The 12,226-nt window shown below is 39.6% G+C and overlaps 1 protein-coding gene across 1 annotated transcript in view; it reads right to left on the minus strand.

The window, feature by feature from the left end:
• Positions 1 to 191: 191 nt before the first annotated feature.
• Positions 192 to 12,226, minus strand: part of FAM53A (family with sequence similarity 53 member A) — a 65,820-nt gene continuing 53,785 nt past the window's right edge. Inside the window, 1 exon segment of the mRNA XM_009635848.2 lies at positions 192 to 1,349. Within this exon segment, the coding sequence (XP_009634143.2) occupies positions 1,026 to 1,349 (324 nt within the window). The 3' untranslated portion in view covers positions 192 to 1,025.

Raw genomic sequence — 12,226 nt, forward strand, 5'->3', positions numbered from 1 at the left:
TCCCCAGCCTAACTTGGCTTCACTTTCTTTTCAGAGGACCAGAAACCTGCCCTCCCCCTTTGCCCAACTCTGCACCTAAGCACCACGTTACAGAATCTGCCACAGACCACACATTTTCCACTAGTAAGATTCATAGTAAGATTCATAAGCAGACACAAGTGCAAAGCAAAATGTCATTTTATTTAATTCAAGGACTATTTTTCCTTCTAGTATTGCTGAAGGGATCACCTCCTGGGGAATTGATCATTACAAAGTCCCTGTCTAAAAGTTCAAGTGCTCTTGTTGTACATTCTTTTGAACCACAGAAAACATAATGACCAAGTAGGTGGGCAGCTACTTGCAGTTTTACCCCACCTAAATTAGCATTGCTTCAGGCTAGAAAACAATTCAAGTAGTAAAATCATGGAAAATGTTAACCTTTAAGGTCACTACCATATTTTGATCAAAAAGTCCTGCATGTATGAAAAGAACATTTGTACATGTTATGAAGTTTTTCTTTTAACCAGACACTGTTGAAGATGGCAGTTAAGTATTTTGGACCAGTTGTCAACCAGATATTTAAAAGTTCTATCTGAAAGTTTATTACCAATTTCATTATGCAATTCACTTTTCACATTAAGCTCTTTAACAACAGCAACATATACCCGCACCAGAATCACTGTAGACAGATTTAGTTTTATAGAATGCCCTTCTGAAAATTCATTTCAAAATAGAGATGCTTTTTCTCCAGAACTGTAAAAGCCATAAAAATGCAAAATATCTGTTAGGAAATTTTTAATCAAAATTATTCCTTAATGTTCAAAATAACATTTAACCTCCTACTTTTTTTGTTGTCATCCACATATCCATCAATAGACTAAACAGGTAACAATGGTTCACGTTTTTCCCCCACCTGAAACATTTCTTCTAACACAGGCCCAAGATAGGCAATACAGAGATTCAGGGACATGGATTATGCATGGCAAAGGTAATCCTCTATCACTTTAATTTAGAACAACTCTGATTCTAGCACACAACTTTGAGTCTCAGTTGTTTTCAATCTGCTCTAGGTCCAAGTCCCCACAGTCTAGAGGAAAGATGCCTTCTTCGGTGCTCTCACAATCACTCGTGTCCTCATCGCTTTCACATACTGCAGCTGCTTTCTTATAATCCCTTGTTTTGAAGCTACCTTGGCATGACCCATGATGCCTTACTTCATCCAACTGTTCTTTCATTGGACTGGAACCAGGGGTGATGATGTTCATAAGATCATTTGAGTCACAGGGGGATGACACAATGGTCTTCATTTGTGTGTCATCATCATCATCTTCATAGTCAAGGGAGCAAAGACTTTTGGAATTTTTTAAAGTCTGCAATTAAAGAAAATACATGAATATATTAGCCATGACTGTACAGGAGGAGCAGAAGAAATTCCTTACATTCTTGAATGGATTGAGAGCATGTACTCAGAAATCAGAGTGCCACGTATGTGGGGAAAAAACAGAAAAAGGAGGAACAGTATTTACTCACTGCACAAGCTGGTGTTGCAGAGATATTTTGCCTATGTAGAGTCCCATTAGTGAGAAAAAAATACCAGTCCCCCTTTTTTTTTTATGCAGAAAGATTCAAAAGTCTAGCTTTAGTCAACTAAATGAGGAACAACAGATGCCTAGTTTGACATATTAGCTTTCTGGCAAATCCAGAGCACAGCATTGGGTAACATCAGCATTTCAGTCAGGCAGCTGCACAGCAGCCTAGTCAACAGCAAACTTTGGGAAGTTCCCAAGGGTGCGGACAATGAGCCCTCGGGCCTCACCTCACAGATAGTGAGAGTCTGTAAAGCACATGGCATGTTTGGGTAACCTCAGAACAGGAGAAAACGTCTACTGGAAGTGTCTTAGTCCAGAGTCAGCTTCGTTTGTCTGATATTTGGGTACCATTTGAAGAAGAGTTCACAAATTTGAGAACTCAAGTTTATGAAGAGTATATTAGAGAGGGGCACTCACCTTCATTTAGATGAAATAAAAAAAAAAAGAAAGCCTCAGTAAATGTGCTACCTCTGTCCCTCAGATAAAGGAATAAAATGCCTAAACTTTTCATGCAACTGCAAGGGATCTCTGCCTAGAATCCAACAGCAGTATTTAAGGAAAACAGGGCTATATAGACACCAGAAGTTAGATTTTAGTGAGAAACTTCCAAATTCTGCCTCATACAAGGGCACAGTGAGAGGAAGGTGAAACTGTGAGGGCTCCTCTCAGAGGTGGTAAGAGCCAGGAGAACAAAGTTGTGGTGGCTTTCAATGTCTTACTGGTGAAGTGACTCCAGCCTCACATACACACAGCAATTGTTTTATTACAAGTAGATCCACAGGGAACAAGACCAACTTTAACACCCACTTTCAGCTTCCTCCCCCAATTTGTCATTTCTTAAGTATTTTAGTTTTGTTGATATAATCAGATGAAACAGGAACATTGCAACATTCCCAGTATGCCATATTCCAGATGCTCTTCCACAGCACTTCTTTCTACTTCATCATGCAAGCAGCTTACCAATAGCCATTGCGGTTTTTAAACAAAACTTCATGAATTCAGAAGAAATCCGAGTTAGTCAGCCTTGCCTATATACAACTGCATGAAGGAGAGTGAGGAAACCTCACTGAGGTCAAGTGATTTGCCTGACCCCTTAGGGTTGATGTTACATATGGAAGAGCATCCAACCCAATGTTTTGGGTTGGAAGGGACCCCTAGAGGTCATCTAGTCCAACCCCCCTGCAGGAGCAGGGACACCGCTAACCAGATCAGGTTGCTCAGAGCCCTGTCCAACCTGGCCTTGAATGCTTCCAGGGATGGGGCCTCCACTGCCTCTCTGGGCAACCTGTTCCAGGGTTTCACCACCCTCATTGTAAAGAATTTCTTCCTTATATCCAGTCTAAACCTACCCTGGTTTAGTTTAAAACCATTACCCCTTGTCCTGTCACAGCTGGCCCTACTAAAAAGATTCTCCACATCGTGCAGACAAGCCCACTGCCACTCCGCATGTTCATACACTTCCCTGGACATCCCTACATCAAATCTACACGAAATTTGAGGGAGAGCTCGCGTAAAAGTAAAAAGCAAAACACTTGAGTTTTGGAGTTTGGTCACAGCACAACTAGGCCAAGGAGTGAACAGCAGCACTGGTATGGGATGGTGGTTCACCATCGTTGGTATCTCTCCATAGGGAAGACACTGCTCCAGCATTCCCCAAGCCTGCACCACGCAACAACACTGCAGCGTGACACTTCACTACTGACCAGGGGTTTGTTATGCCTGTACTGCACACAGATCTTCTCTTGCTCAAACAACTTCCATATCTTATAATATGATGAATTATTAGTTATTAAGTCATAGGTTTGGGGCCAGAAGGATCTATAACGGATCATCTAGTTTGCTTGGACATACACAAACAAGACCTCATTTAAGAGCTCATTTATGCAACTCCAAGACCTGAACCCAAAGATCAACTTTAAGAAAAAAACCACATGACTCTTGACCATAGTTCTGTCAAGAGGAATTCACCGAAGTGCTAGCCACGCTTAAAACCTGCATCCAATTTTGCATGTGACTAGCATCAACAGAACTGGTAACATCGCATGATCAAAAAGCTTTCTATTTCCAAATTTCACTCCCCTGTAAAAACAGTTTTGGTATAAAAGACATTCCTGTTTACAAAACATTTCTATGTAGTTCATTTACATCTTATTCAAGTACAAACATTTGAGCTATTTTTTATGACTAAGAGGTGTGAATTTCTCTCATATTTACTTAAAAGCAAAACAGTGTATTTTTTGAATTAGAAAGTGTTAAAGGATATTTTAATCCTAGTTCTATCTCGGTGCTTTGAAAAAGAACACATTTCCTGTTGTGTATCTCCATGTAGCAGACAATATTTTCAGTTCTTTAAATCTTATAGTAGGCACTGGGAAGGAAAGGGATCAAATAAAGGAAAGCTTTGAACATCATTCTTTCAATGTTTTAGAAAGGAATTCCCGAGTCCCCCTTCAAAATATCTTTTATTCAATTTACTGCTAGAAATTAATCCAACCACACAGCTGTCTTTCTAGAAGGTTTGTGTACATAAATGGAAAATTGCCTGTTAGCTGTACTGTGCTGAAACCACTTGAATGGGAACTTTTAGCCGGTTTCAACACAACAGCAAGTGCATTCAACTGGTTCTTTGTTCACCCACTTGTCACAACCGCACCGAACTAAAAATAGGTGGATTTATTATCTCGCAGCACAATCCCGCTTCTTTCACAAAGCAAAAGGTAGAAATTGCAATGCATTCAAGCTCGCTAAAGTGCAGCTTTACATGTTACACTGGTACAGTACCACACCTTCCAAGCACAATTGTGCTCAGTGGGGAGCCTGCGAGTACTTGCTCAATGGTCCTCATTTTATAAAGGATGCTGGACTAACAAGACAAAAGAGTCCACAGTTGGCAATGGATAGAACTCAATCAGCTAAAAGTATTCTTTTGTGTGATGGAGAAGAAAAAAAAAAGAAAAAAGAAACTCAGAGTTTTAAAAGAAGTGAGGCGATAAAATGTCTGAATATTAAGAAAAAAAACTTTGTACCGAAAACAATGGCAGGGAAGGAAATAAAAGAAATCTCTCTAGACCCTTGCCATACAAAGCAAACAAGAAAGGCCCGGAGTAGCTTGAAAGGAAGCTAATGTCTGTACTCTCTCCTAAACCTCCAGTTCAGAAACCCATAATACATCACTTTCCAAATATAAAAAGCAATAAAAAGGTTGGTTTTGTTTTACTAACAAAACTAGAGCATTTGCTACAGTAGTCAAGGGAAAAAAATAAGTCATTTATGTGCATGCAAACCTATTGTACAACGGGAGCAGCAGTTCTCATGCTTCTTCCCCGTGCCCCCACGATACACCAAGTCCACCCGTTTTCCCCCTTGGTTTTGAATAGGGGTGGAAGATACAGCTGCTCTGAAGAGCTGCAGCTGCAGCAGCTGGCACAAAGCGAGGAGCCAAGGAAGCCTGAAACCACCAGAAGCCCTAAGCCCATCCTGCTGCTCCTCAGCTCTACCCATCACAACAGGATGGGCTGCTCCCTGAAGCCACAGGCTTAGGAAGAGAATTCATCAGACTAGACTAGTTATCTGACATGCTTTCTGTCCCATCCCGAGACTTTTGCCTATAGACTGCACAACACAAGAGATGCTGCTTTCAGAGATACTGGTACATAGGGTTTCTTGACTGTTAAGGTCTCTGCCAGGGACATGAGACACACTGGTGACACAGCAGTCCTCATGATAAGGAGATCCTGGAATATCAGCAACCAGCCCAAGCATAAAACATTGAAGAGGCAATCCGAGCATGGAGCAACACATGGCTTTTTCTGTTGCTTCACTGTACCTTGCCAATGGATAGAGACAGGGAAGGAGCAAGTTAGATGGGCTGCATTTCCCTCCGAGGGCTTCACAGGTCCGTGTTTCACTTCCTGGACTTATGTTTCCTATAGGTTAGTCAGACTGGCTCAAAACCAAATGCCTTTACTGTTGGTAACTCATACCACAGTTAAGTTTTACAGCAGAAGCACTACGTACAGCATCATGTGTTTGTATCGCAGACATTAACCTATCCCCAAAGAGGCCTCAGCAAAAATGAAGTCCAACCATGGTACAAATCCATTTCACTGAAGAGACAAAAGATGTTATTTAACGAAGCTAGGAGGGAGACTTAAGGAAGGACTTTAAATTGTAAGAACAATCCATCACAAAAGACAGGTCCTAAGCTGCTCATTGAATCATGTTGGTAACTGCCTTCCTGAACATATCATCACCTGACTGACATCACACCCTACCACAAACAGATGTGAACAGCATCCCCCCCGGTAAACTGAATTTTCACTTCATGCATCTAACTATTTGCATTAATACCATTACCCGTGAAAATTCAAGTTGGAGACATGTACAGTGTTTACTGTAAATCATTAGATGTATCAGCTGGCTGTACAGATTAAAAAAATCCCATCAGTCCTAAATCCCTACATCATCTACTATGCATAAAGTAAAAAAAAAGAAAAATGCTGTGTTTATGTAACAAACTGTTAACCTTTCTGCGGAGTAAAGCTCTTGGCTTTTGACTGACTTTTCTGACTTGAATAGCACTGAGCATTTTGTGAACGCTTCGGTGTTCACAGATAACTTTGCTTTTTAACTTTCAGAGTGCATTAGCAAGCCTCAAGCATAGAACATGAAGAATACTATATTGTTTTCCTCCTGTCAGCACTACTTCATACTGATGAGGCAGTATTTCTTCTCAACTGCAGGCTGCTTAAAGCTGAGGTTATCTGGGAAGGAATTTCCCCCTGCTCAAAGGAGAAATCAAAGGTGTAGAAATACATTAAGTTTTTTAAATTCAAGTGTCTAAAACAAAATACTTCAGGTCAGAAAGCATTGCAGATTTCTAAACTATGCATTTGAAATAAACCAAAGAGAAGTTTTTTTTTTTCTTGCACTGAGCTACAAACCAAGGAGATAACAAAAACATTTCTACTTATGCATTTTGTGGAAACAGAATCAAATACCTAGAAAATTCCTGGCAGCTCCATGAGCAAAATCTAATCTCTGATCAAATTCACTTTGGGAACCAAACATGCTGTTCACTTTTTGAAGCCCTACAGTCACCCCTCATTTTCCTAGAAATTTGACATGTATTTTTATATTCAAAAATGCAGTTTATTTCATCACTTATAATTAGGAAGCAGAAAAAACATGTAATACTAGATATGAATAAAAAAGAGCAAACAACCTCTACCATTTTGCCATGTAATTAGAGACAACTATAATAACTATAATAACCATTCTTTACACCAGAGATAAAATTACTGCTGCAGTTCTGGCAGTCAAGGTAAATCCTATTTGCAAAGCCAAAGACCTACTTAAAAATCAATACATGCTGACACGCAGCAATATGGCTAAGACTTGAAATGAAAGTTGTTCACTACTTTGTCTCTGCTCTATCTTCAAAGATTATTTTAATTTTTTAGATGTAGGTGCCCAGGAAGAGAAGTAAACTGACATCAACTCATTTCACATCAGATGCTGAACAGCATTATGAAGTAACAGGCTTTCATCTTCCACTAGCCAGACTGTTCTAGATTTAAGCATGCAGTTTTCAGGTGTAGCCTGCCATGAAAGTTGATCTATTTATTGGCCTAGATTTTTATGCTTGTATTCTAAAACTGTGCCACAGTATCCTTACAAGTTTTGTTTCTGAGCTGTAAGAACTTGTGATTTATTTTGGCTTTATATTTAGTGCTACCAGTTGAAAAAATATTATGGCTTAATGAAACAAATATTTAAGTGAAATGTTGAATTTGTCCAATTATACTCACCTATGCAAGAATACAAGGCTGTTCATTGCATGAGAACTGACAAGCCATTGGAATAGTGAAAGTCAACAAATGAGGAAAACAAAATGCACAGAGACTGGGGTGGGGGGTTGGAATTGGGGTCCAGTTCTCTGTCCGAGCACCACTGCAGTCCACACACATCGGTCACTCACGCTGGTGGGGAGATTTTGGGAAGAGCCTCATGCACTGCAGCCTTCAGACCTGTACAGCAGCCTACTCGTTTAGCTAGGAAACTTTGAGACCCAATTAAAATCTTTGCTATCCCACCAAATTCCAAACATTCACATGAGAAGTCACAGGCACAGCAGATCCCAAGTACAGCAGGGATTACAACCACCACAGATTAAGGTTCAACCTGAACACCTGCTTCCCATTTGCCCCACAGTCAGATATAAAAAAATATTCACAATAGGCACTCCACATATGAAACCAAATCTCACGAACTAAATATCCTCTCCACATCTTTTCCTTGTAGTGGTTTGCAAAGATCATCTAAACAACTGAGGAGAAAGCCCACAGGCCCCCTCAGAGCTATTGGCTCTCCTTCCCATGTGCTCAGTGTGCACATGTGCTCAATTAAGTTCCAGCATTAAATAACATAAGAAACTAAGGGATTTCAGCAGATTACAGAGGAGTTTGTTAGTCTAAAGGTGTTTCTCTAACACTGGATTTAAGCAGACAAAATACTACTACTGGTTTTTTTATTTATTCATTTCTAAATTAAATTTTGGTGGGATAGGGACAGTTTAGTACAGAGCTAACATACACTTGCAGGGAACTCAGGTGCTGGGGTTCAGCAAAAAAAATCCAGGACCATTCATCACAGGGGTTAACTTCTTCTGTTTGTTTTTAAAGACAAATTGGAAGCTAAGTGAGTTAATGCAGTACTTAATGCAATACAGTCAAGAATATGATTCAACACCAGTACTAACATGAAGGGGGTGAACATATATGGCAATTTTCCCCTCATATAAAACCCTGGCCAACATTAAACTGCATTTTTAAAAGTTTACAGCATGGGATTTTAAATAAGATGTTGGCATCTTACATTTTCTAGTTCATTGGATCTATGAACTGCAACCTTTTACCTTTCCTGTTTCAGCAAGTATAAATCATGCAATCTTTTATTACAGGACTGTGGAATTACTTACATTCTACAACCATCAGGCCTACCTATCTCACCTGCATGCAATTAGGTAAAAAAGTTTCAGCTACTCTTAGTACCAGTGCAGCAAACAAATACCTACAGATGCTATAAATTATTCCATTAACTAAACCAGAAGAGGCTCACACAGTTTTAACTGTTCTGAACTGGCTGATTCAATACAGCATCAGAGTGGAACATAACAACATTTGCTTTGTTCAAGCTGAATACTACAGTAAAGGCTTTGGCCAGGGAGAAGGAAGATTAAGCCAGACAAGACTACTATTAGGTACAGCAGCAGGGTTGATCAGAAATGCACCGATCCATTAGAACAGAGGTTTCCTCAATGGGAAAGAAGCACGGCAGAGGACTCAAAAGGGCACCGAAATGGCCTGGAAGGTGGGTCCTAGCCCTATTCCTGCTTAGGCAGCTGCAGCCTGGGGTCTCCTACAGGACCAAAGTAATTCTCTGCCTTAAGGGAAACAACTGTCTTTGCACACCTCCATCTAGTTCTTTTCCTATTCCCTGCTGGACTCTAAGCACATCTCCAATATGGATAGTGGATTTATCCAGCCTATGGATAAACTGAAGAGCCAGACAATGTGGAGTTGGGCCTCTACTGTGCTTGAGAGGCTTCAGTCTGGCAAACTCACATCAGCCAACTGCATTAACAAGTGATGGTGTGATGAATACAGCTGCACCGTGTGTGTTCACACAGGGATGAAGAACACATCTGGTTCTGAAGTAGAAGGGCACAGAGGGAAACAATGTAAGCACGTGTTCTCCCCCAGCAGAAATGATTCATGGTTTGCCAGGGTTGTTCCATCTTTTCCAATTCAAGAACTTTTACCTTTCCTTTCAGAAAAGGAAACACAGGCTGTGGAAACAAGAAACAACGTAAAGTGCGTATTACCAGCTTGATTAACAGTATGAAAAAATGATTTTATAGAGAGTTAGTTTAAATAATGTCTAATTCATACAGATTTTAGGAAGATGCATCTAGCTTTCTGCATTTCAAACTGGGAAATAAGGAAGCATGCTCATATTATCACCATGAGCTACACACATGCCTTCACATACCCATACAGTAACTATGTCATGGTTGCTCAAAATCTTGATATCCCTCAACAGTACAAGAAAACTGTTTAACAAGAATACAATTGCTTGCAGTATCATCTCTCAGTATTCAGGATCCAAAAACCAAAAGAGACCATGCTGGGTAGCCAAAGCCTTCTAGTATATTATTCCTCTGACAGAGGGTCTAACAGACTTGTATACCACAATCAGCTCTGAAACAGAAACAAAAAAGTTACCTCCAAGCCCAGGAGTTTTACCAGGTTTCTAGTTTTCTAACTCAATGCATTCAAACAAGAGGGAAAAAAAAAAGCTGTAGCCGTGCTTCCACAGAACTCCTAACCATCAGTCACATTTTGAAGTTCACTTGACCATGCCAAACTGTTCTCAAGTAACAGGGTTTAAGTTGACTGATTATGCACCAGTGTAACACAGGACAGGATTTGACCCTTGTGGCTTCAAAACATGACCATATTGGCTTCATTTCCTGCCATTTATGTGTCATCTATTTTTATAGAGAACTTCTATTCCTGAGCAGTTTAGCCAAGGTCTGATTCCTTCATGGCTTTGCTGTGAGCTGCAAACAATTACTTCCACAACTGAATCGCATATGCACTGATTTTTGCAGAGTACACCCATATACCAAGTTCTCTAAAAATTCTAGCACCTTCATTTTTTTTTATCCTCAGGTCAAATATTAAGTTGATACAAAGGGTCAAATGTATAAGAAATTAGAGAAGTAAACTCCAAATCCTGATTCTAAGGCTACCCTCATTAGTTACTGACAGATGTCAGCCTCGCCTATATTATTGGGTTATGCTGGCACTCCATCATAACTAGCATTTTAAGGGATTCTATAATTGGGCCATAAAGTTCACTTTTGCCAGGGAAGGGGGATGGGAGAGAGAGGGAAACACAACCTCAGCTTGGGAACAGTTCCCCCTTCTTCAGACCAATTTTCCACTACAGAAATACTTGTCCAAAACAAAGCCTTAGGATCTTGTAATACGAGTGCACACAGGCACGCATGAGTATATACACGTGCAGACAAAGTACAAGTGCTGTTAGGAATCTCTTGCTCAACTCGATGCAAAAACCCCACAACGTAACAATAAATTCTTGTAGGAGCATTAATTCAAACTGTAGGTGGACTCTGGCCACTAATTATTTCCAGAGACAAGTTAAGTCAAACACAACACATTTGTTTAGAAAGAACAGAATTAGCACTGTTCACCTTCCATCTCCAATACATGTACTGCGTTTTTCTAGTTTAGATTTTGGACCATTCTGAACACTTTTGAAACTGGGTGGCTCAGGAAGTGCTCCGACATCAAGTGGCAAGCCTGCTATAGACTTTTTTTTTAATACTGAGTCAACTTGTGCTAAAACTTCTGTTGCATAGATACAATTTAGACAAGTTTGTTTATTGGTTCAAATCCCAGTGCTGACAACACTTCACCAGTTGATGCTCAATATGTTTTTTTTTAAAAAGTTAAGTCAGGAAACCACATATGTGGTCCTTTATCCTTCAGCTGCACTGAAAAACAATACAAGTTTTAAAATACATCATACCAAGTTAGAAGAGAAACAAAAGTATAAACAACTTCTTTGTAAGACAGAAGTCCTAAAGTACTGTGGTAACACTAAAACTGAGCTCCACTTCTCATTGTATGGCCCACTGCAGTTTTCCTCTATTTTGTAATAAAATCAGAGTCTGCATGAAAGAAGTTATACATTCAGGTATTACACACACTTTGTTTTAAAGAGTCAAATTTGTTTATACTACCACAACTTGCAAGCTTCCCAGCATACCATGAAAGCCTTTTAAGTTTTAGTCATATGGTTACCACTACAATGAAAACTGCAATCAGGAAACTCCTCAGAAGTCTCATTTATTTAAAATTCAATTTCTGGAAATACTTAAGTTTTATTGCAGAAGCATGTGTCATTGTCAGCATATAGAGACCTGAGTATTTTCAGGTATATGAACAGATCAGCTATTTGAATATCAGCAGCTAACCCCAACACCAAATGATCACCTCCCAGATCACTTATGCAGAACACATCCCCTTAGAACTGTACTCCATTAAAAGTTGCTTCCAATAGCAACTTAACCCCACACAAACATCTCTTCTGTTTGTATAGACTTGAAAAAGAAGATGTAAACAAGTTATTTCCCATCCTAATGGAAGAACAAATTAACATCTCTAATTTATATAGGTAAATTTAAATCATTTTTTTTCCACATGCTCAAGACATTTAGTTTTGCTTTTATCACACCTGCATAGCAGCACATACACACAGCAGGAACCAAGCTCTGCAACGCAGGACTACAAAAGACAAAGTGACAGTTAAACTTAAGGCTTCCCAAAGTGATTTTTTATAAACCTCTCTGAAAAGAAAAACCTCAGGTGAATCACTTTTGTTGAGGTCTCTTTCAGAAGATGATGCATCAAGTCAGAAAGCGACTGCCAAAAAGCAAGGGAAGTTTCACAACGGATAATATTCAGAGTATGGAAGACCAAGGCCTAGTTTCAGAATGAAGAGTTCTTCCAATCTGGTACCATAAAGATGCACTAATCTGTTTGTTTGATTACCATGTTATTACAAGA

The sequence above is a fragment of the Egretta garzetta genome, unplaced genomic scaffold (assembly GCF_000687185.1).
Source record: "Egretta garzetta isolate BGI_Z169 unplaced genomic scaffold, ASM68718v1 scaffold183, whole genome shotgun sequence".
Lineage (NCBI taxonomy): Eukaryota > Metazoa > Chordata > Aves > Pelecaniformes > Ardeidae > Egretta > Egretta garzetta.